At 32.2% G+C, this 26883-nt stretch overlaps 1 protein-coding gene across 3 annotated transcripts in view; it reads right to left on the reverse strand.

Annotated features, from left to right (window-relative positions):
• Positions 1-2831: 2831 nt before the first annotated feature.
• LOC130645838 (midasin-like) overlaps positions 2832-26883 on the reverse strand; it is a 49664-nt gene continuing 25612 nt past the window's right edge. For 2 of the 3 annotated variants that reach the window (XM_057451942.1, XM_057451943.1), the window contains 44 exons: positions 26591-26735; positions 26260-26398; positions 25927-26180; positions 25523-25621; positions 24983-25179; positions 24551-24795; positions 24237-24388; positions 23923-24138; positions 22296-23292; positions 21853-22070; positions 21666-21761; positions 21262-21356; positions 21052-21182; positions 20370-20489; positions 17981-18087; positions 17746-17850; positions 16989-17259; positions 16427-16479; positions 16259-16349; positions 15579-15660; positions 15234-15345; positions 14969-15084; positions 14788-14875; positions 14431-14616; positions 14242-14324; positions 13963-14055; positions 13765-13889; positions 13064-13174; positions 11526-11833; positions 11086-11223; positions 10392-10497; positions 9512-9757; positions 9117-9383; positions 8942-9012; positions 8765-8833; positions 7962-8159; positions 7712-7840; positions 7375-7605; positions 6945-7130; positions 6412-6614; positions 5131-5305; positions 4910-4983; positions 4222-4459; positions 2832-3855 (listed from right to left, as the gene is read on the reverse strand). In XM_057451942.1, coding sequence (XP_057307925.1) covers positions 3592-3855; positions 4222-4459; positions 4910-4983; positions 5131-5305; positions 6412-6614; positions 6945-7130; positions 7375-7605; positions 7712-7840; positions 7962-8159; positions 8765-8833; positions 8942-9012; positions 9117-9383; positions 9512-9757; positions 10392-10497; positions 11086-11223; positions 11526-11833; positions 13064-13174; positions 13765-13889; positions 13963-14055; positions 14242-14324; positions 14431-14616; positions 14788-14875; positions 14969-15084; positions 15234-15345; positions 15579-15660; positions 16259-16349; positions 16427-16479; positions 16989-17259; positions 17746-17850; positions 17981-18087; positions 20370-20489; positions 21052-21182; positions 21262-21356; positions 21666-21761; positions 21853-22070; positions 22296-23292; positions 23923-24138; positions 24237-24388; positions 24551-24795; positions 24983-25179; positions 25523-25621; positions 25927-26180; positions 26260-26398; positions 26591-26735 — 7630 coding nt within the window. In that variant the 3' untranslated portion in view covers positions 2832-3591. The remainder of the gene's footprint in view (positions 3856-4221; positions 4460-4909; positions 4984-5130; positions 5306-6411; positions 6615-6944; positions 7131-7374; positions 7606-7711; positions 7841-7961; positions 8160-8764; positions 8834-8941; positions 9013-9116; positions 9384-9511; positions 9758-10391; positions 10498-11085; positions 11224-11525; positions 11834-13063; positions 13175-13764; positions 13890-13962; positions 14056-14241; positions 14325-14430; positions 14617-14787; positions 14876-14968; positions 15085-15233; positions 15346-15578; positions 15661-16258; positions 16350-16426; positions 16480-16988; positions 17260-17745; positions 17851-17980; positions 18088-20369; positions 20490-21051; positions 21183-21261; positions 21357-21665; positions 21762-21852; positions 22071-22295; positions 23293-23922; positions 24139-24236; positions 24389-24550; positions 24796-24982; positions 25180-25522; positions 25622-25926; positions 26181-26259; positions 26399-26590; positions 26736-26883) is intronic. The other variant, XM_057451944.1, reaches the window with a different exon arrangement.

Consider the following 26883-nt stretch of genomic DNA (forward strand, 5'->3'; position numbering starts at 1 on the left):
AAAAAGTTATCCCAGTAAACTGCAGTATAGTCCCTAGAGTATTTTTCCCCTTTTTGATATCTAAGACGATTCCCTTTTGCAAAATCAACCAAGATAAAAAGGTCCTGGGAACGAGGTTATGAAAGTAATTTTAGCGTATTCAGTTTATCGACCTCCTAAAAACGTGTAAACCGTCTGCCGGTATTCTTTCTCCCACAGTGCGACAACCGGGAAAATTATACTCTTTGATAGGTACCAATACATCGCCGTTTCGGTTACCATCGAACTTACGTCACCGATGAAATCAGATAAGTACACCACCATTTGAAGTAAGAAACACAAAAAGAAGAGAAGTGTGTAGGTTTGAAAAATTAAAATGATTTTATTTTCTTCTTTGATGGTGTTCAATTCAGTCTGTGTTTGAATAGCTACTTTTGCATCTGCAACGTTTTTTAATGATGAACGTTTCGCGGTGAATAATTTCTTCGCTTTTACTATGGTGATAGCATGGAGGACAAATATTACGGGTACAAGAATGATGAATACCAAGAAGAGAAAGATACCATGATTTTCTAATATGGTTTTCCGTTTTTCCACATCTTCTGAGTAATATGATGCAGCAGGTATCATGGTAAGAATAAATCCTGCAATCCATGAGGCGAAAATAAAACGATACAAACGGTTCGCACTCAAATGATGATCTTGAAGAATATAATTCAAAGAAAAATACCTTTCGGCTGCCGTTAAAACCAAACAAAATTCTGTCACGTACAAAGCAAAGATAAATAAAAACACAGTCATTTCTTCATCGGCGTTATATTTGGATACGCAAAGAATAGGGATGTAAATAACTCCGACAAAAAAATCAGTCAGTGCGAAATTGAATATTAAAATGTTCGATGACTTTCCACGGATTTTTTTGTTGATAATGAACGCAATTATGAGAAGTCCATTCCATACAGTAATAAATAAACCAAAGAACGTAAGTGGAAACCAAGAAGAAAGAAGAACTCTTCTAGTTGCTATGTTGCTTGCTGTTCTTGTTTGTGTTGGTGTATTTGCAGTTGCTGTTGTTGTTAGGTTGACCGCCATTTTGAATTGTACATTGTTTATGACAACTCGCAGATGTTAATCTCATTTTCTTCCCTTGGTAATTGCACACCATCGTAGGCGTTTAAATGCTACAAAATGCTATCTTGAGTTTAAAGTTTTACGCGAATTACATTTTATGTTGTGTATCCTAAAAAGTTTATTTTTATACAAATATTTGCCCCGTGAACTTTGCATAGAAATGTTGCTATCAAGAATGCTGATTTTCTTAAGTGAATGAATTTTGTTCACAATTTTTGCTGCGTCGGTAGTTATTCACACCTCAATTAAAATGTAATTAATTTTGTGATTCCTCCTTTTGAAAAAATGATTGAAATTGAATGAAGAGGAAAAAAACAACAACACAGAACTTTTTTTAAGTTAAGGATCACGCACGTTAGAATTTTTTTTAAAAAAAGAATTCTCGGCAGTCCTGTTTATGTAAACATAAAAAAACTGTATTCAAACGTGGCGATATTAAATTTTCAGAACTAAATACTTTAATTTTTGACAACTTTAATTTAAAATAACTTTCTCATCTGGGAACAAGTGACTATTATTTTTATCGATTCTTCTGATATCTTGTTAAATTTTGGAAAGCACTGACGAAAACTATGCTACCGGTAGGCTTCCAATGCACCAAGCTCGCAGCAGAGTGGGCCATTTATTTAATGTTTAACACGCACCAACCGCGCATCAAACGTACCTTACGGTCCTGGTAGATTAGGAACTTGAGTAAGAGCTTGAGCTAGCGTCAGTAAATATTGTCATCATTAACTAAGGGAAGTCTAAGCAAATCGAAAGTTCGTTTACTTGTGGTAACAAAGTTAACTGTGCTTATCGCGGATTATGTAAGGTGTCTGTATAGTTATTCTCCTTCACTATTGCATAACCACTCAAACAAACCCACATTAAGGAAATAAAATGCTTGCGCAATAAAAGATAGTGGTATTAGGTTTGCAAATAGGACATCGAAAATTGATTAAATTGTAGAATAAAAATAGTGAAAGTTACTTAATAGAAACCTTAAGTAGCAATTGTTTTGTTTATATCCTCAAAGTCTCCACAGATCTTCTACTCCTGTGATATTCTAAGCGATGGCGGATTTACAGGCAAATTGCAAACAAGCTAGCCTAGTTAACTAAGCTTTTTTCGAGGATATCTAATTCGGTTTCTCTTAAACGAAAGCTCCGACGCAAACAAATGTCAGAGCAAATCCTTAAAATTCAAATCCACCTCAGTGCAACCCCGTGAATTACAATCAACCAATAAGCACAAAACAGGCGTGGTCACATGTCTCCCTCTTAAATAGTACAAAAATTATTTATATTTCTTCAGATAAGTGAAACCATTCTCGCTAAAACAAAACCTTTTCCTATATCGACCACGTGAGCGAAGAACAATAGAATTAACCAATCAAAAAAACGCTGTCAGTATTCTGACCGCAGAATAATCCAGCGTAATTTTTCCCACCTTAACTATTTCGATTTCTTGGTGGTAAGAAAAATTATGTTGGGTATCTTGGCTACGAACAAGCCAAGAAATAAGTTAAAATGCGAATTGAAAATTAGCAAATGTTCGTCTTTGCTTAAAATAATTGCATAATTTATGTTTGCAAATGAGACAATTTTCGCAAACATAAAATCCGCATTGATTTCTTCCCGGCAGGTTGTTCTGAGACAAATATTTCCAAACTTCCAAACCGAAATTTGACGATGAAATGATGGGGTAAAAAGAAAAGAAAGACAAAAAAAATACAAGAATCGCGTTAAAATAAGACAGATGTATACCTTGTAAAATCTGGAACACACAAAAAAAATTAAATAAAACAAAATCAAATTCATGTTACAGAGGATGCAATAACAATACTGTCTAGATAATTTTAAGCATATTTTTTTCTTTCTTAACATGCTGCATATTTAGTATTGTTGTTAATCCAGCTCCACCAACAAGATGGCGTCTACATGTGCACATACAAGCGCAACGTAGAATATAACACTACGAACATCGTAAAATCGGACATCAATTTTTTGCAAAATCAGTATTTTTAGGGTACAGCGTTTTTCATTAGCTAAGAGATAAAGACTTCTTTAACAAGTTTCTTTCTTTGCCATTACAGCACAATTAAATTCAAATTCTAGGGTTCGGGGAAAACAATTTTGCACTTAATTCACGATAAATAGGCTAATTTCATGGAAATTTAACTATTCCCTCGCCTTTCGGGCACAAAAATAACACCCAAAAATTTCGTATATTAAGATACGTATTAAACACGATAAAGAAATTGTTTTCAGGTTAAAAATAATTTACTTTTCATATCTACTTTAAGAAGTTTATAAAATTTTCTATGTATATAAAATTATACTGTCTAAAATTTTATGCTTTAAATACGATAAATAAAATGTCGTCGAATTGAAAATATTTCACCCCAAAACATCTTATTCGCGATTACTCTTAATGCAACATATAGAAACCAGTACGGTTTTCATACAATTGATACGCCTGGTTCGCACCAACTCTTGATCACGTGGTTTGCGTCACTAATTCAAACCATTGCTTCAACGCATCACTAAGAACATTAGGTAGAGAATTGATGTCTCGAAGAAGCAAGTAAAATGGAAACGGAAATTCTTCGATATATGATTTAATTTCTGGAACGCCACCAGCAGGGTTGAAGATTGGAACTTTTATGTCGAGGATAGAGTTGCGATTTTTTGGATCGTCCACAATAAGAAAGACGGTAAAAACACCAGACTCTCTAGCCTGTGACGCTGCTTTCAACACCGCCTAAAAACAAAAGTTACAACAGACATCTTCTAGAAAGCAGCTACCATAAGACTAACAGAAAAACAAGGTAAAATTTTGAAAACGCGAAACTTCTTATGTAAAACAGAAACCTAAGAGTAAAAACTTAGAAGAACTTCTAAAACTAATTTCAGGATAACATGCATGCAGAGATTTATGAATGAAAACACGTCCAAATTAACTGACATGGCTTGCAAAGAATTATTTTTGTGAAGTGCGCATGTGCAAATACACTTAGCTCGGCTGCCCAGAAGAAAAGTTCACCTTATGTTAAAGTTATCAACTTGATGTAGAAATAATTGTTCATTCCGTCTCCTTTGATTAATTTTACAGGTTTACAACACATACCTCTTTTCCTTCTAAAAATATTCCCCTGCCATCTGAAACTATAAGTAGCAACTGCGACACCGCGTTCCCACTTCTCTGATGCGACTTTGCGTCGTTCAACAAGACCGTACACATGTTCAGTAACTGAGCTATTTTCGTTTTCTTTTGTTCAAAAGTAAATTGCTGCAGAATGGAAGCTCCTGAATGTTCACTGAAGGGTTCGTCAAACGAATGAATAAGTCGTGCTTCCTCCCCAAAGCTAAATCAAAAAAAAAGTTAAACGTTTAAAATTTGAGCATGGTAGTTGTAAGAGTTGGAAAATGTGGTGGTAGATTGGAGAACATGATAGTGGGTTGGAGAATGCGCTGCTTGGTTGAGGAATGTACTGGTGCGTTGGAGGATGCGGTGGTGGATTAAAAAATGTGGTGGTGAGTTGAATAATGTGGGGGTGGATTTGGAGAACGTGGAGGTGGGTTAAAGAATGTGCTGATGAATTTGGAGACTGTGGTGGTGCCTTGAAGAATGCACTGGTGGGTTGGAGAATATAGTGGTGAGTTGGAGAATGTGTTGGGAGGTTGAAGAATGTGGTGGTGGGTTAAAATAACCTTTCTCTAAATGTATTGAAAATTTGCGTACTTGTATCAAAGAGTGAAATGCGTAGATGACAATACAAAAACTATCAGATAATTTTAAAGTACACGCCACATACCTACATACAGCTAAATCACCAGCTTCAAGCCATCTTAAAGCGTTGCTGATAACTGCAAGTGATTCAAAAGCAAGCTGCAAATCAAAATAGTGAGTGAGTATCAGATACAAGTGACCACTACATGGACTTATAACACGACGATAACAAACACACCATATTTAACACTAGTAAGGATGTAGAGAGTTGGGATTGATAACGTGTAAGAGATCAGTAAAACTCACTTGTTTCGAATGGTTGTCAGTCATACTAGATGAATCATCGACAGCCATAATAATCTGATATTTTCGTTTGCTTTTCTTTGTTCGTCGTAACCAAATCTTATCCTTACGAAACTGACTCGCTATATAGGGAATCACTTTACGCATGTTCAGCCTCTTTCCAGTGCGGTAATCTCCTCTAAACAACAAATATTTTAGAGCATGGTTAAGAATTACTTCTTTATACTTATTCAGTACCGTTTCCCCATTTTTTTTATCATCTTCTAACGTTATCAGGGCTGGCGAAACCATACTTAAGTGGGACGCTAACCGAAATACAGTCCCACAACATCGACCTCCAACAACATACTTCTAGTCGTCACATAGCAAACATTTTAAGCTCTTTTTAGCACAAAAGCTAAGAAAAGTCCCAATTAAAATCACCCCTGGTTTTATCGGCTCTGCTTATTGTTTTCAAACACATAACACGGAATTTTTTCTCTAAAAACTGGTCTTGACCAGTCATGGTCACATTGCTAGAACACATCAAAATAGGGCATATCAGAAAACCAGGTCCTAAAATCCTTAAGGAGTACTCAGAACCGTTAAGGAGGATTCAGGACCTTAAAAAAGCAACCAGAACGCAGGATCCCGAAGGAGCAAAGAAGTTAAATGCGAGTAAATAAAGGCTGGTAAGTAATGTTTTGTAACATAAGTGTTGGTCTTTTTATGTTACATAAAGATATGCCGCAAATGTTTTTTCTTGTCACACCACCTTTGAAATGTTTAAAGTAAATGTATTGAATAAAAAAATAGAAACATTTGCATATTTTATTTGAAGTGATATATATTTAAGTATTTTGTGCTCAATATCATGTTGGTTAGACGTGCATAGATCGGCTTCGCATCAAAAAATCTTGGTGCTATTTGCTTCTAATGTGTGCAGTATCATTAATATGTTGCTGTCAAATATCACATACACAAGGATCATCGCTGCTAAGACATGTTGATCTTGTTTAGTACGTCTTTAAAACTATTCTTAAATTTCGCTATGATTTAAAGAAATGCGTGTAAAACAAAATAATATCTACACAATGCATTTTTTTTACTCTAACGCTACAACACAAAAAATATATTCTTTGTATTAATAAAAAATCAAAATTGTGCAACACGATTGGTTGATAATTCTTTTTATCTAGGGTTAGGGGTCTTGGGTCCTTTAGGGTTCGGGGTCTTGCGTCCTCCTTTAGGGTCCTGGGTCCTGGTTCTCCAGTATGCCTTAAAATAGATCATCAAAACTCTCACCTCATTTTGCTGGCAACAGTTGGCTCCAATATTAACCTTAACTGTTCGCATAACTGCTGCGCTAATCCTGACGTCAGCTTTTCAAACTTCATCCATAATTCCATAGCAACTTTTTCATCGTTTATTTTCGATTTGTTGACAGAAAGAGAAACTAATTCATTTTCTAATTCATGCCGTAATTCTTCTATGAAGTTTTCTTTTTCCTAAAAAAATCAACACAAAATTATGACATTAGTTGTAACCGAGCGAATGAGTATTTAACAAAACATCGAATAGGTTATTAAATATGCAATAGATTATTAAATATACACAAAGTGTAAGTTTTGATTTAAACATTGTACTTAAAAATGGTTTTGGTATGGCTGTAATGTCGCTAAAAAAAGGTTAATACTTTATTTCATTAAAAAGAGTCGTGTTATGCTCTTGCTTTCACTACACTCGATCAAGTATTAAACAGTGCACCAATTTTGTGAAATTTTTTTAATTTTCCATTCAATTTTATAAGCAGTTTAAAAATACAATTTATTACATACGTGAATATTTTGCAAAGGTACTTCCAAGAGTGTTGTAGATGTGAAGAAATCAGTTTTAATTTCTCGTTCTTCATCTGTTTCCATATCTTCAAATTTTTTCTTTTCTTCTTCATTTTTGATTTCTTCTATGGATTCGTCCTCCACCTCACCATGTATATCGTAGGATTTTGATGATACTGCATCCTTCTGCAAATATCAAAAACAAATATAATCATCATCTACATTATAATAACCGCATACGTCTGTCCGTCTGCCTGTCACGCAAAATGGTAGCATATCTGCGCAAGAACCGAGACGCACGCGATGCGGTATAGAAAGGACGGGCGAACCCGTGGATTTTTCCACGGGCCCACGACTAGTTTAGTTAAATTGGCACAAGCAGCAAAAACTTTACTTGGCTGATAAATAACAAACTATCAATACATCTTACTTTATTTACTACATCATCTTTGTCTTCTTGAATTCCTTCTTCTTCTTCTTCTTCTTCGCCAGACACGTCGGCTTCATTTTCCATTTCAACATCATCGTCATCATTCTTCTTCATCGTTTGAGAATGTTCGTTTAACTGTTCTTTTGTAGCCGTGTCAATAGTAAGTTCGTCAAATTTCATACTATCGTCTTTCATATGCTGGAAAGTGTCAGCATCATTTGAGGGCTTCTCCTGGTACAATTAGTGAAAACAGTTAAGAAAAACGTTCTTACTGTTTAAAATACGCTATATCAGTTGGAAATTTACAAAAATTCAAGAAGTATGTTGTCCTGACTACCTGTTCATCATCTTTCTCATCATCAATATTTTCGACATCCATAGCTTTTCGTTTCTTCGCTCCTTGTATGTCATCTTTCTGCAACGAACGATCTTTATTTGCATGCTGCATCTCTTTCCTTTTTCTTCCCTAGAATCAGAACGACAAAAAAAAATTTTTCGACTTGACTTTGAACATCGTATTGTCAAAGTATACAGTTACGGTAACTCGAACCGCAAAAACAAATAAATTAATTAAAATTTCTATTTACTTTTTGTTTTTCCATGCGTTGCTTGGAGACAGCATTTTCATTACCATGGTGACCGTCTTCACCTTCAGCATCTGCAGCACCTACACCTTGATCATTTGAATTTTCTTGTTGAGATGACTCCGTTGTGCTCGATTTGATGTCGACATCAGACGGAGCTTCTTCGACATTATCAACAGGTGTCGCGTCGTCTTGTTGAAGCTGAGCATGCAAAATAAATCATTACTAGTAATAAGTAGTTAGGGTAAGTTACTCGTTAATACAACGCTCATATTTCACCCCCTACCCTAAACACCAAAATGGAAAATACAACATTTATGTATCGTATATCCGTAAAATCATGAGCACTCGCCTATACGCTACTGAGAGGCGTGAGGACGATTAATGTTTTGGGAGCCCGACTAAATTTTCGTGTTCATGTTTCCTGACTTTTCCCTGACTAAAATGCAAATTTTCCTTACTTAAGTACGCACAATTGCTTATCATGATATTGATAGCAAGAACTTAGTATAATGTGTAGCAAGAAAACAAGAACTTTGTGTAATGTTTAGCAAGAAAACACGAACCAATCATTTAATGATTCGCGTACCATTTGTATATATATATATATCGAAGTTGTTGTTTGAACTTTATACTTGAGAATGGCCGTTGTACGGACAAACGTCGTAGGAACTATATTTAGATATTTCGTCAAAGAGTTGTGTTTTTTACTTCAACCATTGCATCACTGAATCGATTGTACACTTTGTATAATGTATAGGATACAAACACAAACTTCGTGTAGCATATACCATGAAAACACTCACTCTATTTTCTGTGTTAAGATCTTGGTTATTTTTATCATCTCTAGTATCCTGTTCCTCCTCGTCTCCTTTCTGAAAACAGAATAAACATAACTGCGTATTAACAAGACATGTATAACAAACAATCCAGCTTACAACCCGGCTGATATAACATAAAAACTATAATATCTAAAGATAAACCTCAAGCGCCTTTTGATCTTGATTTTCTAACTGCTCTTCATCCATTGTTTCTTCTGTTTGCTCATTGTGATCTAAAAGTTGAATAATTCTTGACAAACAACTCAAGAGAATCACTATCACAGCAAAGAGCATCAAAAACAAAAACAAAAACAGAAACAACAGAAACAACACATACCGTCCTCCTTTATTTCATCTTTCCCATCTTCATCATTCTTATCGTCATCATTGTCCTCTCCATATTTCTCATCTCCATCAAGATTTATATCATCAGGAATATCCATATCTTCTTTGTTTTCATCAAATTCGTCCACATTGTTTTGTTCTTCTTGTTGCGTACCATCATCTGTTTCATTTTGTTCATCAAAATCACCAGATTCTTGTTGGTCATTTTCCAGTTTATCTTTCTCATTTTTTCTGTCTTTTTCTTCACCTTCTTGTTCCCCTAAAGCAACAGAATAAGTAAGTTGATCGGTTCTGATTGCTACTGCAATTTTGGCAAGGCAGTTTAAGCTCATTTACACAAACTCATAACTACATATTATTGTTGAATTAAGTTCGAGAATATTATACCTCTGTTATCCTCATTAGCAACAAGTTGGGATTCTGATTCCCCTTCAGCTCCTTTCCCCTTCTCTTCTTTTTTTTCGTTCTTATTTTCATCTTCGTGATCAGAATCTCCCCACATTTTTTCGTCGAGTGTTTCTTGTTCATCATCTACATCTCCCATTTGTTTATCAGCTTCGTCTTCGTCTTCTTCATTTTCTTCTTCTTCACCAGATGATTGTTCTTCGTCCATTTCAAGATCCTGTAGTTTCCCTGAAATAAAAGGTTACTGTGTTTATCTTACAAATTTACCACGATAAAAATCAAAATTAAAACTTGTGCTGTTGGTTTGACAGTAACCAATTTTTGACTACTATGGTTAAATTTAACCAAACTGAAAAGAAATATAAATAAAAAAATCAAGCTGCCTAAAGAACAAGAATTCCAAAATATTTAGCAATTGTGTTTGTCAAAAGCTGGTTTTTGGTAGAGCTTCAAATTTACAGGCTGATATTATTGTTCATGGTATAACGTTAGAGAAATAAGTGATTGTTGATGACAACTTTATCAAATGAAAAAGCCAGAAAGCTTTGGCTAATATAAAGAATGCGTCCTAACAAAATAGTTTGCATTCCCAAAACAATAGTGGCGTTTTATTCTAATTAATGTTTTTTTGTATATCTTCAACCTTTTTAAGAAAATTTTCAAACAAATATTTCCGTGTCTTGTGGAAAATAATAACCATAATACTGTATACTGTAAACACATTGCAAAAAGATATATACACGTTGATTATAACTATATCAAAAGTTGAATTTTAATCATGCAACAGAAAACTTTTGCATGCTAATACCAAACAAGAAACCATTTAAATGTTATTTTCATGTGATCCATTTTTTTAGCATACCTTCAAAATCGTCACTCATTTCGACCCCTTCTTTCTCCTCTGCGATATCATCTTCATCATCCTCTTTTTTCTGCTCTTCTGATTTTTCATGTTTCGTGTCTTCTAACTGAAATAAAAGTGCAGCTCAGGTAAAAAAATTGGTTTATGTTTTTTTTTTACTTTTTGTTCTATGGTCAGAAAAACATTAAATCGCTACTTTAATGAGTTAAATTTTCGCGAACCATGTCTGCTAAAATTTTTATATTTCGCGGGAATTTATCTTTGTGAATAGCTCAAATTTGTACATTTCGTAGGAATTTATTTTTGTGAATAGCTCAAATGAAGATATTTCGTAGGAATTTATTTTCATAAATTGATCAATTTCAGATATTTAATGGGAATTTATATTCGCGAGTACACTTGTTCAAGAAATTGAAAGAGTATTTACAAAAACCATATTTCGTTACAATACTAGCAAATTACTGGACACTTGACATTTATTTTCGGCTAGGTTTCATCCAAGAGAATTAATTTTGCGAAACAATTTATGCAAGAATTTGTTTCCTCGAATCAGCTCAAAGCATTTTTCATAACAATTAAATTTCGCAAGGTTTCGTGAAATTTGGTAAAATTTTAGACATTAAATTGGCCAGTGTATAAAACATCGCTAAAATTTTAAGTTGACCATACAAAAGAACAACAAATATTTCTTTACCTGATCTTCACTTTCAATTTGTTCACTGACATCCTTAGCTCCTTCTCCCTCACCAAGACCTCCATTTTGAATATCTTCAAACTCAGTAGCACCTTCACCACTCATACTAGTGTCTTCTTCAGGTGGGACACAATAACCCTACGTATTTACTTCTTGTATTACAAACTGCAAACGTTAGTACAAGTCATACTGAATTTGCAGGAAAAATATTCTACATAATATTCCCTAATTGTTAAGGATTATATTAATATATACTAACTGAATAATTGTAACATAGTAACATTTTATATGCACAGACGATGGTTTTATACCGAAAAGCTTTTGCTTTATTTTAACTTGTTTGTTTTATATATATTATGGAAAAAATAATCAATGTTGCAATATAATTTGAAGTTTTCTTCACATAAATTATTTACTAAATTAGAAGCACAAACACAAACCTCTTTAAGTAGATTGGTGAAAAGCTCATACAGGACAAACAACAACTTGCAGCAAGTCCTATGCAGCATAATCGAGTGAAAAACGTAGAATTTAAGCAGACCATCGAATTCTTCCAAAAGACGAAGCATGTTGAGAGATGCTTTGTAAACTGGCGATTCGTCTATACCTTCTTCAAACACCAATGACAACTGTTTAATGAAATCGTTACACGAAGTCACTATGCAATCCAAATCAAATGATTGCATGTGCTTTAAAAAATTTGTCGTAAGCAATGGAGAGAGATGACCTTTAAGCATTGAAACTTCAGCTAAGAAACAAAACAATAATTAAATACCAAATTATTAATAGTAGTACTGTCTTTTGTTAAATTATAAGTACCATTCCTAAGAATCTACAATTGATTTTTTTTTGAGGTACTTCTTTCTTGTGTTTCCAGATGTAAAAGAACAGCCGGTCGTTGGTCATGACTGACCAAATTTTGATACATGACTGGTCTTTTTACTTTGTTTTTAATGGTACAAATTTCCCATAACCTAATTATTTCGGGGACAGTGTTTAATATTTTATTATTTTCTTTACTGCATGTCACAAGCAGCGTGTGACACTGCAACTAAAGTCTAACTTAGACATGTTATTACCTTTTCAACAAAAAAGGTTTTAAAAGTTATTTTCAAATTCGTTGCACATTTTTATGTTATAGATTTTGGGTGGAGCAATTTTGAACAGAATACACTTTTCATTGTATATTTTTTAAGATTTAGAATTTGAATAAATTTAGGAGCATGATAAAATCAGTTCCTTTTTGTTGTTGCTGATGAAACAAGCTGTAATTTCAAGCTGAAGCTCGTCGAAAAAATCATATAATGCTTATAACATTCATATAATATTTAATATATCTTGTGAGAGAGAAGAAAGCAACTTGAAGAGAGAATGAAATCAAGGTAATTGCAGAGCTCAAGAATTACTTGTAAACATGGTAATTTCATTCAAATGCACTTGAGCAAACAAAACGTTTTTCAGATTTTCATGCTATAACAGAAATTGCGGCCAAATGGAAACAAACTTAAATATACCACTATAACTTAGCCAATGTGAATATTAGTTTCCAAAGCATACTGGGTTTACAAAAAAAACACAGAAGTTTTTAAGCTTTAAGTAAAATAGAAATAGAGGCTTTCAACTACCACAGCGAGCTGTAGTGAATATTACTTTCACTGAAACCTCAATTTCTACTTCTTACGACAGAATACAAAAACGATAGAACTGACTCATTAAAAAGAACTCCTCGTTAAGCCCATGGTAAATCCATTTAGGCAAAAGAACAATGGAAAAGATCCACATCCTTTAGGATGAAAAACATCTTCTTTAGATAGTTGAATTTTGGCCTAACTCTGTATATAAGAGATCAAATATAAAATATACTAGCTGGTTCTGTTTGAGCTTAACAAAAGAAAAGATAAGCTTTTTTTTTTTTACTTTGCAAATCCCTAAAATCACAAATATTCGTACAAGCAATGTAAACATTAAAATAACTCACTGTCTTGAAGATCGTCGAGTGTTTGTTGATATTCATCAGCCTTTTTAATAACAGACTGAACGCATAATAACAAACGCTGAATAAAAGTCTCAACCTTGTTTAACAACAAATCTAAAGACATAGCAAATTTAATAAGAAAGCAATAACCTACATTATGATAACAGACCTTCGAAGCATTTTTTGATAAAATATAGTGATTTTAACACATAGCACTAAATCTTATGCAACAATATCTAATGATTACATGTTTTTTAAGCATATTTAGGCTCAGATAGGGAAAGTTTTAAAGCATATGTGAAGCATATTAAAGCATTTTAAACATTAACGAAACCTTCTGATGTGTGTTTTTTCTTGTGTTATGGGTCTTTTAACTAGACACAGATTTTTCTAATTCCCCATTCACAAAAAGACTTAATGAACACCACTATACTGTCTATTCAGACAGTATAGTTCCTTGTGTAATTATACCTTTAGTTTTGTCACTGTTCTTTCAAAGGTAAAAACAGGACCATTACCTTTTATTCCCTAAGGCACTGTTATGTTTTTAATTTGTTTTTGCAATAAGGGTAACTTAATAATGCTATAAGCTGTATTGTATTTTTCGCATATTTTCGCCTGATTTTGAATATTTTCTTTATAAATCAAAAAATCACAAAACTATAAAAAATGTAACAACTAACAATACGAGGATGAGGACAGACCTGGTGTGACAGTACTTTTGTTTTGACTTTCATGCTGACTTGTAACATCAAACATTTTTGTCAGCGTCAACAAATCCTTCTTTATGTTTACAAGTACTTCAGCTAAACATCTTTCTTGTGAATCTCTATAAAAATATATAGTACCATATATAATATACCAGGTAGAGGAATTCAATATGAGTCAACTACATAACTTACATTGGAGAGAGGAATGGTTGAACGATTCGATCAATTGTTGTTAATTCATTTTGTAACTTGGACAATGCATGTGTAATGAATGTGCTGTGAGACCTGCACAAAAAATAAGCCTTTGATCTTGATTAAGTTTTAAATACATTTTAAATTTCCATAAATGATATTAATTTTACTTAAAAAACATATTATTCTGAATAAAAAACGTCTTGGTTTTTTAATTTAAATTTATTACAATAAAATTTCTCCAGATCATTACAAAATCAAAAAAGATAATTAACAAACCAGATCAATAATGGAAACTTTTGTTCGTCAAACTGCATGTTATCCATTTCATTCTTCAACTCACAATGAACATCAGTGACACTCTAAAATGAAAAATTATAAATAGATAAATATGTCACTATGTATTCACCATCCTTCACTCAGTAAATCTGCAGTCACATCAAACTTTCTGATGACAAGAATATTTACCTGAAGCAACCGAAGTATTTCATTCATATTTTCATCACCTAGCTTATACAAAGCTGCAGATGATAGCTCATCACTGGAAAAAGGTGAAAGAATTTGGTCTACTTGGTTTTTAGGACAAGCAAGCAACAGTTCCTTGAAGTACTGAAGGCGGGTTAATGACTGCGAAATATGATCTCTGACTTTAAGCTAAATATAAAAGTTTAGAATTGCACATAATAATAAAATGCAAATGTTACCATGAACTAGGTTACTATAATTTCAAAGTGTCTACGCCAAGTCCTTGTGATCGAGAATTTTTTAAAAAGTATGCCTTCAATTTACAAAAAAGAAATTTACTACGATGAAAAAGTAACTTACTAAAAAATTTTTTGTGAATTTTTGAGATGGAAGAAGAGATTCTTGGTCCAACGAATTTTCAATGCCTTTAAATTTGGCAACCATGTGACTAAAAGAATTTACACGGAATAACGTCAGTACTTCTTTCCAAAAATATGAAAAAGATTAATTCATATATTAAAAAACAAAAATATATAACCACCTGATATCTGTGTGAGCTGTTAAAACTTTATGCAACCGCTCTCTTTGTTCGCATGCAATGTGAAATAGATGAGCAGTTAGACCTTTAAACCTCGTCACTTCACCAGGTCCTAACTCCTAAGCGTAGATAAATAAATGTACATTCGAAGTTGCGATCAGTAATTTCAATGGGTAGTAAATAATATACAAAAAATATACAAATAATATACAATATGGGCGGAATAATTAGGCATGGATAGTTAGTTTTTTTGTAAACAAAATTTTACCTTTGATGGCACAAGAGACGCAGATTGAAACATTGCTTGTTTTGCCATACAACCAAAAAAATAATCATTACAAGAATGTAACATCTTAGCCAAATATGCTGAGTCATCATTTCTAAATGGAAATTAAAGCTAAGTTGAAAATTAAATCTATTAAACTATGTTGTAAGAAACCTGGCACCATAAAAATCCGACCTTTTAAATGACTGACCCGTATTTAGTACTAGTTCTTATTATCAAACTACAATCGTGACATGATTCAATAAACAAACATTTTCTTTAGAAACACAAAGAATTTGTGGGATACAAATGAACTAGAAAATCTTGCTGGCATTTACAAATACCAACCTGAAAAAGTTTTGGACTTTAATTATTGGTAGATTAATTTGAATATCTTCTGATATTTGTTGACCTTTTCTGTACGATATACCTAAAATAATTTTAAAGCAAATATGTAAATATAAACCTAAAAATATGCATAGATTTTTTGGGAGGAAGGGCAAAATGTGATGTGTTTAGGATATAATATATACGTTATAAGTCCCTTTTTCTTCTTACCAACTTAAAAAATTTCACATTTTGAACAAAGACTGGTTTCACAGTGATCAGTAAAATTAAGCAATGTTTAGTTTTTAGTGCCCCTTCATATGTAGCTCAATTCTGTTCAGCTACAGAACTAGCTAAATATTTATATTTATCATTCTGGTTATTTAATAGGAATTATTGTTGTCGTCGTGTTAAAAAGAATACTGAATCAACCATGTAAGAATTGTATTTTAAGATTCTACTAAATAATTTTTAAGAACTTTGCTTTTAAAACGAAAATGTGAAATAATCTCTGGATGTTTTATTTATAGCAAGCACACTTCATCAAGGCTTACTGTAACCAATCTTAATGTAGTCACCAAAACCTATACTTTTTGGTATCACGCATAATAACGAATTTTTACTTTAAGAATTTTATAAGTGGGAGTGATGCTATTGAAATATAGATAAACATGGACTGCATTTTCACATGCCAAGCATACCTATTAATTTCAATTCTTTAAACAAGTTAGCAAGTGCTTTGCGTTTTCTTTGCTGGAGATTCGTTCTGGCTGATTTTTGTTTCTCTTTAGGCTTAAAAAAACAAAAGTCACATAAAATAAATTTTCCAAACCTAATCAGATAGGCAAAATTACTACGTAAATTCTTACTAAAGCCAAGACATCTTCTGTTTGAAGTTCTTTAATACTATCAATAATATCACCTAGAAATTTATCGATAGCTTAATGTGGTGTGTTTAACAGAGTAAACACTACGTAAAAATTTCAAAAATAAAAGATCTTAAAGCAATTAGCCAACATCATGATTTATAACTATAATTAAATTTGTTAGATAAACAACCAAAAAAGCAAAAAAAGGGGATAAGTTTGCCAAATAAAATACAAAATAGATTTATCAATTAGCAATTATTAAGTATAAATTTGACTGTCGCTGAAAAAGACACTAATAAGCTGTATAATAGACGTGATCACTGTGGTTTGTAGCCTATGACAACACGCTAAATGGCACAAGAAGTATTCACACAACACTTTTAGTTTTATCCATACAATATTATTAGAAATAAATTTTAGTATGACAGGCGTGTGTTAAAAAATCAGTCTTGTGATAACAGAGGTATTACCAGAAGAATACTATGCTGAAAATTTTTTTGTTAAATGGTGCCTCGAAGACAAAAATACATTTATAAACATTTTTAAATCATAGGTTGCATACCAGTAAATCCATCTAAATTCTCAATCAGCATTCCATACTTCATCTTAGTATAAGCTTCTTTCATGTATTTCTTTATCTTTAACTGCAAGTTGTTGATTTTATTCAAATACAAATCACCAAAGTCATCAATTGGAAGAACATCTGTTTGCGTCAATAGAATAGCCTCATGTTTACTATCATCATAGTAAAACTGCTTGCCTTTAAATGGTGATGGAGTTATAAATTTTTTTGTATCTTGCAGAAATTGTTGGATTGGTTCTTGAAGAACACGCTAAAATAGAAAAAGAAACAAATGACAAACTGTAAAACAATCCAGTTCATTCGCTACTAAACAATATTTTTTACACAATTTAAAATCAAAATACTAACTGTTTATATGTTAGATCATTTCGCGTTCAAAAATATACATGAATCTATTTATTTGCAAAATTCGATAGATAAACAATAATTTACTTGTAAATTGATCCAATCTTAGACCAACATTAATCAAACCCTTGATAAGCATGAAATTCTCATTGGTAGCAACATGAAATTAGTTTTTACAACGAATAGCTTTGCAGATAACAACAAATGTTTTTTCAACGGAATTTAATTTTTCATATAAAGGCCAATTTGTAAAATTCGCAAAACTTTTTGGACATGAAAATTCCTGACATTAAAAGTATACATCATTGGTCACAGTATTATCACGTATCCAAAATTTTTGGCACCCAAGGCATTAGTAGATCAAGAGAGAGGATAGATTGGTGAACATTACCTCGTATCTTCGCACAAACTTATTCAAAGTTCGATGTGATTTGTCAACAGCTTCTTTCATTGCGTAAAAGTTAATGTCATTCCATTTAGCAATTTTGACATAGTCCTGAAAAACATAATTAAAAACATCTATTAAATTTATTTTATGTGACAAATCGTCTCAAATATATAATACAAACAAACAAACAAACAACGCAAAAACGAACAGACAAACAAACAAACAATTAGCTAACTACCTTTAATTCCTTCTCAATAGGTCTCTTTGCATCTTGTTTGAATTGTAAAACAGGTGTTACAAACTGTGTGTAATACATAAACACATTCCAAACACCATTTTGAAGATCTAGTAAACAAATTGTTGTTGTGAACAGATTGATATATAATATAGATTGATATAAAATATTGAACAAAAAAATACGACGAATTGACTACATTTCGGGTGTTCCATACACCCATTTTCAAGTCTTCAGTACTTCGTTAACACAAATATATATATATATACCGTAAATCTCCAAATAAACGCCCCCCATCTTTTAAACTCCTCCCTCTAATAAACGCCCCCCTTAAAATCCGAAATATTTATAAACGCCCCCTCTTTTAAACGCCCCCTCTATTAAACGCCCCCCTTCGAGAGGGGCGTTTTATAGAAGCACTTTTAATAAACCCCTTAATAAATCCCTATTGGCAAACGGGTCAACCCCTATTATGTAATAGCTTATAGATGATACAAGAGAAGGAAGAGAAACCAATTAATGATGAGAATTTTTTTTTTTTAAGAAATTACAGGAAACGTTTGCAGAAATAAATTCAAACAGAAGTGCTGCTTTGAAATTCAAGATTGAGGTAAAAAGAGTACGAGAATGGCGTCAAAACAAGGAAAAAATTGTAGTTATGAAAGACAAACGTCAGAGGCTGGGGGGCGGTGGTAGAAAGTTAATTGACCAACAACTGGAGGATGATATTCTAAAATGGATACTAGAACGGCGTGGTAATATGCTTCGTGTTTCTCGTAAACTCATCATTTTTAAAGCAAAGTCTATGTTTGACGAGACATGTGGAGAAGATAACGAATTGAAAGATTCATTTATTGCAAGTCGTGGGTGGTTGCAGAAATTTATGAAAAGAAATCATCTCTCGTGCAGGTGAGCTCTACTTAGAACCAAAACGTTAATTTAGAACGGGTTTGCTGCTACCTTTGTACTCATGTAAAAATACAGTGTTTTTCACGTTATACTGTTTATATCAATTCCCTTACCCGAAAAATTTTAAGCTGGGTTTTTTTGTATCAACTTTTACATACCTTCTTTTACAGACGGCGAACAACAATGGCCCAAAAAGACCCAGCGCAACTTATCAATAAGTTGGTAGCGTTCGTTATCCATATCCGTCGATTGAATATGAAAGCTGAATTTAACCCTTCCAATATCATAGCCATGGATGAAACACCAGTTTGGGCAGATATGGTAAGCAGTACTACAGTCAACAAAACTGGTCAAAAAGATGTTATGCTCAAAACAACTGGTCATGAAAAGGTTTGCGTTACTGTCTGCCTAGCTGCCAAAGCAGACGGTATCAAATTGAGCTAAACGAGAGTCAGCTGCATTAAATGAAGAGTTCAAAACAAAATGTATCGTTGCATCATCAAGCAATGGTTGGATGAACGAGGAACTTACGCTACAGTGGTGCAAACAAGTTGTTGGATCTTTCTCCTTCGGTAAAAGACTTTTTGTGTGGGATACATTCGAAGCTCATATGACCGACGAGGTTAAAGTGTCATTGAAAAAAATGAAAGTCGAAAGTGCTCTAATTCCAGGTGGGTGTACAAAGTACATTCAGGCCCTAGATGTGTACTGGAATAAACTGTTTAAAGGATTTATTTCTGATATGTACGATGAATGGTTGGCTAATGGTGTCCACCAATATACGGTAGGAGGAAACATGATACAAGCCCCCCGACGCACAGTTGTAGAATGGATTTTACGTGCTTGGGATAAAAAAAGATCTCATCATTTATTCATTTAAAGGTTGTGCCCTAAATCTAAAAAACGACGGGAGTAAAGACAACAAGATTCATTGCTTCAAAAGTACCCAACCTTGTTCTGCCTGTGCATCAGTTTTGGAAGACCAAACTAAGGTGGTAAATAATACCGATGCTAATGAAATTAACCCATTCGAACCTACCGATTCTGACATCCAGGATGGGAATGATCCTGGTAATCTTCTAGATGAAGATGAAGAAGATGATTTTTTAACTGTTGTGTAAAAGAAATATAACTGAACCTAAATAAACACCTCCCTCTTTTAAACGCCTCCCTCTAATAAACGCCCCCCTCAAAACTCGAAAAATTAAATAAACGCCCCAGGCGTTTATTTGGAGATTTACGGTGTATATATATATATATATATATATTACAAAACGTATTAAAACGTAAACAATGGAAAATTACGCCTAATTAAATAAATACAACAGCGCTGTTCTGATGTTATTGTTATTGTCGGGATTATCACGCAAGATGAAAAGGCTCTCTTTGATTTCAAGTGAGAAACGGTTATTCCCATGCGCAAGAATGCAGAAATTGTCAAGAAACGGATATAAAACGTATATAAAATATATTGTTTTGCTACCTTTACAGATATTGTGTGTTTGGAGATGCATTAAAATGGTTTCAATCATTTCAAGTCTGGCTTGAAATTCTCCAATAGTGGATCCTTCAAAGAATTCTTTCACTGCTATTACAACAGCATCTAGAAAAAATGATGGAAGGTTATGGGGAATTTCTTCAACAAACAAATCAAAAGTTTATACATCTAATTCAGAAATGCAAACTGAATTAACATTATTAAAAATAATCTTCAGTGTCCTATTTTAAGTACTACATTGAAGCATTTTTAATTTCTTTTTAAGGGTACATTATTATAGGAAATTAAAGTTTCGAAAAAATTAACGTCGCAATAGCAAAAAATTAACGCGATAAAACAAGTGGAAATTCTTACACAAATGAAATTAAAGCAGTTTGTCAACTTCAAAATTTAAAGCGGTGGTTAGTGGCAAAAAGATATAATGCAACAAAACTCAATGAATATAAAAATAAAATAAGAAAAAACAACCTGTCAACCAGAAGCAAAAAATATACGAATAAAGTGTTCATGGCCTTTGTAGAAATTATTGTAGATTTGTCTTCTAACTTAATTATTGTAGTTTAAATTACCACCAGTAAGAAATTACCGTCCACTTAATTAACGCACTCAATTTAAACCGCGTTTTCCATAAAAAAAATTTTCTACATTTTTAATATAAACTCAAAACCTTTTTCAACTTGTATACCAGCTTCTTCTTTTTTTCTCGATTCCTCCATCAAATTATAAAATTGAAAAAACCATTTGGAAACAGATTGTGTAATCTTCTTCTCTGCTTTCTCAAGCAACAATGGCCAACTTCTACATTGATAAAATAAAATAAACATTAAAATAAATGAAAATCAAAAGTAAAAAAAAGTAAAAAACAGCAGTTACTTACTTAAGTTCAAGCTTTCTCCATTCAATTACTTTCGATGAAATATCCTCAAGATGTTTTCGTAATGAAACATGCTTTCCAGCATACATTTCCCAGTTCTAAAGTAAAAACAATCACAGATATATATCACAATAATCTAATAGTATGACCACTATGGTAAAGATTTTGGTGCATTCAGTAAAAACCAAACCTTCAGTATTTTAGTTGTGATTCGGAATATACTTATTCTTAAAAATTGGCATTTTGTGTGTGATGTATAAAGTAACCTTATTGCGTGCTTATCCTAATCAAGCACTCTCGTTTAGGAGTTTCTATAGCACATAAATACAAAAAGTGAAAAAACACAAATAGTTCAAAAATAAATTTAATGCAGGTGTCAATACCTTAAACACACAAAAAAATATTACCTGGGCTTGTTTGAGGAGAAGTTCAAAACCGGTCACAAACTTCATCAAAGGACTGTATATAGAAAATGATAAAATTCTTTGGATTATTTCCTTAATCTAAAAAGAAAAAATATAAAATATCGTAATTATCATCTACCCCTCAAAGAAATCATTCTTTAAAACATTTCAGAATATACACCGCACGCACCTGAAGAAGTGCTGGATGTTCTTCAAACTGAGACAATAAACTTTCGATGTACTGAGTAAATTCAATCAAAATATCTCTTGTTTGTAGTGCTTCATGAACACAATGATCGGAGTATATATTGAATACAGTAGGATCTAACACTGTATCTTTCGACAGATTATCCAACATTTTTGATATTGTAAGTAGCAATATGTATGGAACCGTTTCATAATCCAAACCTAAAACACAAAATGTGATAATTTTTTTATCTATTTGCTTTTTCTATTGAATCAATACTCCAATTATCACCCAACACAAATAATATTGTTAGGTATAGTTATGTATATAAATAGCAACCACACCAGACACCAGTACTTATAACTTTTTAAATTACTTCTCAGTTAAAATTTTAGAAAAATTGAAAACAAATAATGTGCAGGATTACTTATACAAACTTTACTCACATGTAAACACTTGTGGAATTTTTAATAACTTTAGTGCTTGTTGGACTAAGGTATTATTCATAAGTGTTGATGGATCTTCCTCGCAACGATGGAAATAGATATCTCTAACTAACTCAAAAATAACATCCTCATCTATTTTAACATCATGTTTGCTTTCATTGCTATTTTCTTTCTTTTCAGCTGACTCGGGATTGTTTAAAGAGTCTGTAATGATTAAATCTTCAAACTCATTTTCAAAAGTTGGAAATAGTTTATTTTGTGATTCCAATGTTTCTTCTTCGTCCGTTTTTTCTTCGCAATGAATTTCTGCACGAAATTTGTACAAGGAGGCTTTCTTTTCTTCTTCTTCAATTTGCTTCTGTTTCTGATCACACCAAAACAAATAAGCATAATCTAAGATTATTTTCAATAATGTGAAAAAATGTGAATGGTCCTGAGCAAACATTTTGTGACTTTCACCAAAGCAAAAGTGCTTTTTCAGACTGAATAATGCTAAACTGAGCACCGTGGATTGGACTCCAACAAGTCTTCCAGATGTATCTTTCGATAAGTAATTTATCAATTCCACTACATCACTCCGACACATGTATTCTGTATTCTTAATAGGACGATTGGCATGTGAATTGCAGAGATGATCAAAAAATTGTGATGGTAAATGCACAGTTGCAGATTCACTGAATTGTAACTGCTGTAGTTTCTGATTGATGCAATCAATCATTATCAGCGATCCATTTTTGCATTTTTGCAAACCATAACAGGGGAGCAATGTTATGTCATTGTACAAGGGAAATGAAGTCTTTATTTTCTCCACAAACTTATCAGCAGAGTTGACCCATAACTTAGATTTCTGGACGACACTTAGCATGCTTTTGATTTGCGACAAACTACTTGTACAATTTAGTAGAAGTCTTTTCTGTTCTTTTATAAGTGATAGTATCTTGGATATATCACCTATAGTCTCCATGAAATGTTGAAAATCTTGATAAAGAACGTTGTACTAAAATAAATAAATATTACCTAAATTGGCACAAGGCAAAAAGTTGTAAACATGGAACTTTTTGTACTGAAGAACAGAAAATGTCAGAATTCTGTCATATACATTTAATAATGAATGACTGTTAAAGCAAGTTGGAATGAAAAAGAAATACCGTCTTAATAATCACAGAAAAGAAAAAAGTCACAAAGATATGATAAATGGCATATTGGCCATGACCATGACAAGTTTATTTTGAGATTCACCACATATCTGTTTCCAACACAAAAAATCAGAATCAAGTGAAGTTCTAGGTAAATTATGTATATATAGCCTTTTTTTGTCAAGCTCCTCCATACGCAATCATATTTACATTCTTTTTGTGTTATTCTTCCCTATTTACACTGTTTTGTATGTTTTGTTTTCTTAGTTTTTCCAATTACTTATACACACAATATCAAACTTAGTATGCAAGTTACACACTAACTTTGCACATTTTTTCTAATAAAGACGTTAAAATATTAAATAGCTAATTCCTTATGGAAACATCTTGAATAAGCAAATATAATGCATCAAACATGGAATTGTTAAAAAAACCCCATCTTATCATGTTTCAGTGGAAAGAAATGGAATAATGAAATCATATTTTAATACCTCTGAAGGTGTTGGACGAATAGTTTCTTCATCTTGAATAGCTTGAATTTCACTGGCAATCATCTCTCTACGTTTAAGAAGAGTGTGTACTCTTTCTGGGTTCGAGGTAAAATGCTCAACTTTGACAGTAAAATCTTTAAAACTTGGAGATTCAAAACCTGACCAGATATACTCTGCATCGTACCGAACTTTTAACTCCGTATTAATGGAATAGAGCTAAAAAGAGAAAAAATCTATTTTTAAATTTTTTGTTGCATAATATTATGATAGGAGAGTTTTCTAAGTCTTCTGAAAAATATTCTTGTGCAATTCACCTGTTCTTTTAGATTCTTTAATCTCATACTAACTTCTTCTACTGGATCATATTTCAAATACGGTCTTGATATGTCAAGAATAAGAAGACCTGATAAACACATTTGCATTGCAACAAATATTTGCTCTGTTTCAGCAGACTTAACACTTACATCTAAAAATTAAACACGAAGAAAGATTATTTACTGTATTGATTAAAAACAAGATGCTTCTAACCATGGATTCAAAAATCATGAAGTTACTGTTAAAACCATTTGAGTCTTTATTTAGCAATTCGGACTTGTTTAATCGTTTTAACAGTGTAGGGACAACTTACTGTTTGTACATTCTTCTTGCGTTTCTATAATAGTGTTTACAATCATACTTGTACTTGGTAACAACAAACTTGACATGTCTATTGTCTTCATGACGTGACAGATTTGACCAATAACTGCATTTCTATTTATTTTGTAATCTGCTTCATTTATAACCAAATTGTGGTGAGTGCCTTTATTAAATGTTGTACCAAGTGCATTTAAAATCTTGACATTGTCACACCATGACTGTAAATTTAAATGATAGCTAAAACATGAGGAATTCATAAAAATTAAATTATAAACATAAATAATTGTGGATGGTTAAACATTAGCAGAATGTTCATGTAGAGGGTTACTACAGAAGGAATTAGATTAGCAAAGATTTCTCTTTTATTGACCAACAAAACTGGAAATAGTAAATTTCAATTTACTGATACAAATGTGATGCATACTTATAAATGCTATTAAATGATAGCATCTTATCCATATTTGACCATAACAATACATGAACATGACTCAGCATATCCATAGTTTCTCTAAAACTTTGAAGGGATATATCCAGAACATAATCTTTGCTATCTGTGTTTATCAAATCTTGTAATATTGATAAAATTGGAAAGGATGGAGAAAGTGTTATGCGCTTTGTGCTCTAAAGATAAAGCTTTTTATAAGAAAAGTAGCCAACATAATGTCCTCAACTTTTTTGCAATTTAATTATAACTGTCATTGGAAAAAGAAATAGACACACTTTAAAAAACAAACATGTTTTTAAAAATAATAATATTTAAGTAATTGCCCAAGACAACCTCTTTCATACTACTGGACTTTTTTTACATTCACAATTGCAGATGTGAAAGCTAATGTAATACTATTGCAAGTTTAAGTTCAACTCAATTGCTGGTGAATGCAAAAAGATAATAATAATAATTATGCAAACAAAACTAGAAAACCAGTGCAAATTGTAAAGAAGGATCTTGCAATACTAAACTTACTGATGATAAATCATCATTTTCCAAAAAGAAAGTAGATACAGCATTGAATAAAACAGAGTACATATTCGATTGTAAATATGGAAGGATATGGCAATGCTTCTAAAGAAACAAAAGGTTATGTATCATATTATTGGTAATTATAAATTTTATTTATTTATTTGCAAATATTTAAGCACGATAGAACTTCAGTCATAAAATAAAGTGTTAACAATACAACTGTTATTATTGTTTGTCGTGCTCATCTCATTACAAAGCTATAATTTTCAAACAATTAAAGAAATTAAATAATATATATTATAGCTATTTTTACAACAGGTATCAAAAACTATCAAGAACATGTATGGATAACTTACAATTCCATTATAACACATAAAAATTAATTTAGGCAAATTCAAATGTCTTACTTGATTATTGTATTCTCTGAAGGTATCTAGTACCATCAACTGATCTCCATTTGCAATGTGGTAGGTGAAGCCATATTGCAGTAAAACTTCCAAATATTTTTTGTTCCAATCATCCATACAAAACACAGCTTTCGTTAGAAAGCCGCATAAAGACAAATGAAAAATACTTTTGCTTAGAACTAAACAATTCTTTGTCATTGGATTTATTGTGCCAGTAACACAATATTCTTGCATTTCTGATTTTAACATGTTTGCTACAATAAAATAAATTGAACTACAATAACTGTTAGAAATAAATGCACATTAACTTTTATATATCTTACGAGGTCTAACCTTTATGTTTCACGTCATTTTTGAGAGTTTTATTACACCAAACTTCTTTCACAGTCCCAATCACAGAATGTCTTAATGATGTTTTGCTGTCATGGATGCTTTCACATTGCATTTGGTTATACATTTCGAGAAGCTCATTCTATAACATAAAAAAATTGTGATGAGTTTGAGAAAATTTTGTATTTGATTTCATATTTATCAAACCAACAGCTTGATGGGAAAATACCACTTTAAATAAGATAAAATGTATAACATAAAACAAAATTTAATAGCCAAATAATAAAATCATTTCCATCATTAAACAAGTTTAATTAGCAATGCATCAACTTACCATCATCTCAAATTGTCCAATATACAAAAACCCTTTTGGTCTTCCAATTAAATTCACAATACCATACATGATACTACCAATTTGATCGTGCCCAATTACCATGTCTAACTGATCTATTATAAACTTGCAATCATTTGGTACAGATCTAAAGAAATACTAATGTCAGTAAAAAAATATAAAGGGAAGACAGTATTTTGTTTTAGAATTGTGTCAATGTATCATCCAGCTAATAAAAACAGAAAATAAAATCATTTAACATTGCCAATTACTCAGCATTCCGTTAACTATTTTTT

This window comes from Hydractinia symbiolongicarpus, chromosome 5 (genome assembly GCF_029227915.1).
Source record: "Hydractinia symbiolongicarpus strain clone_291-10 chromosome 5, HSymV2.1, whole genome shotgun sequence".
NCBI lineage: Eukaryota > Metazoa > Cnidaria > Hydrozoa > Anthoathecata > Hydractiniidae > Hydractinia > Hydractinia symbiolongicarpus.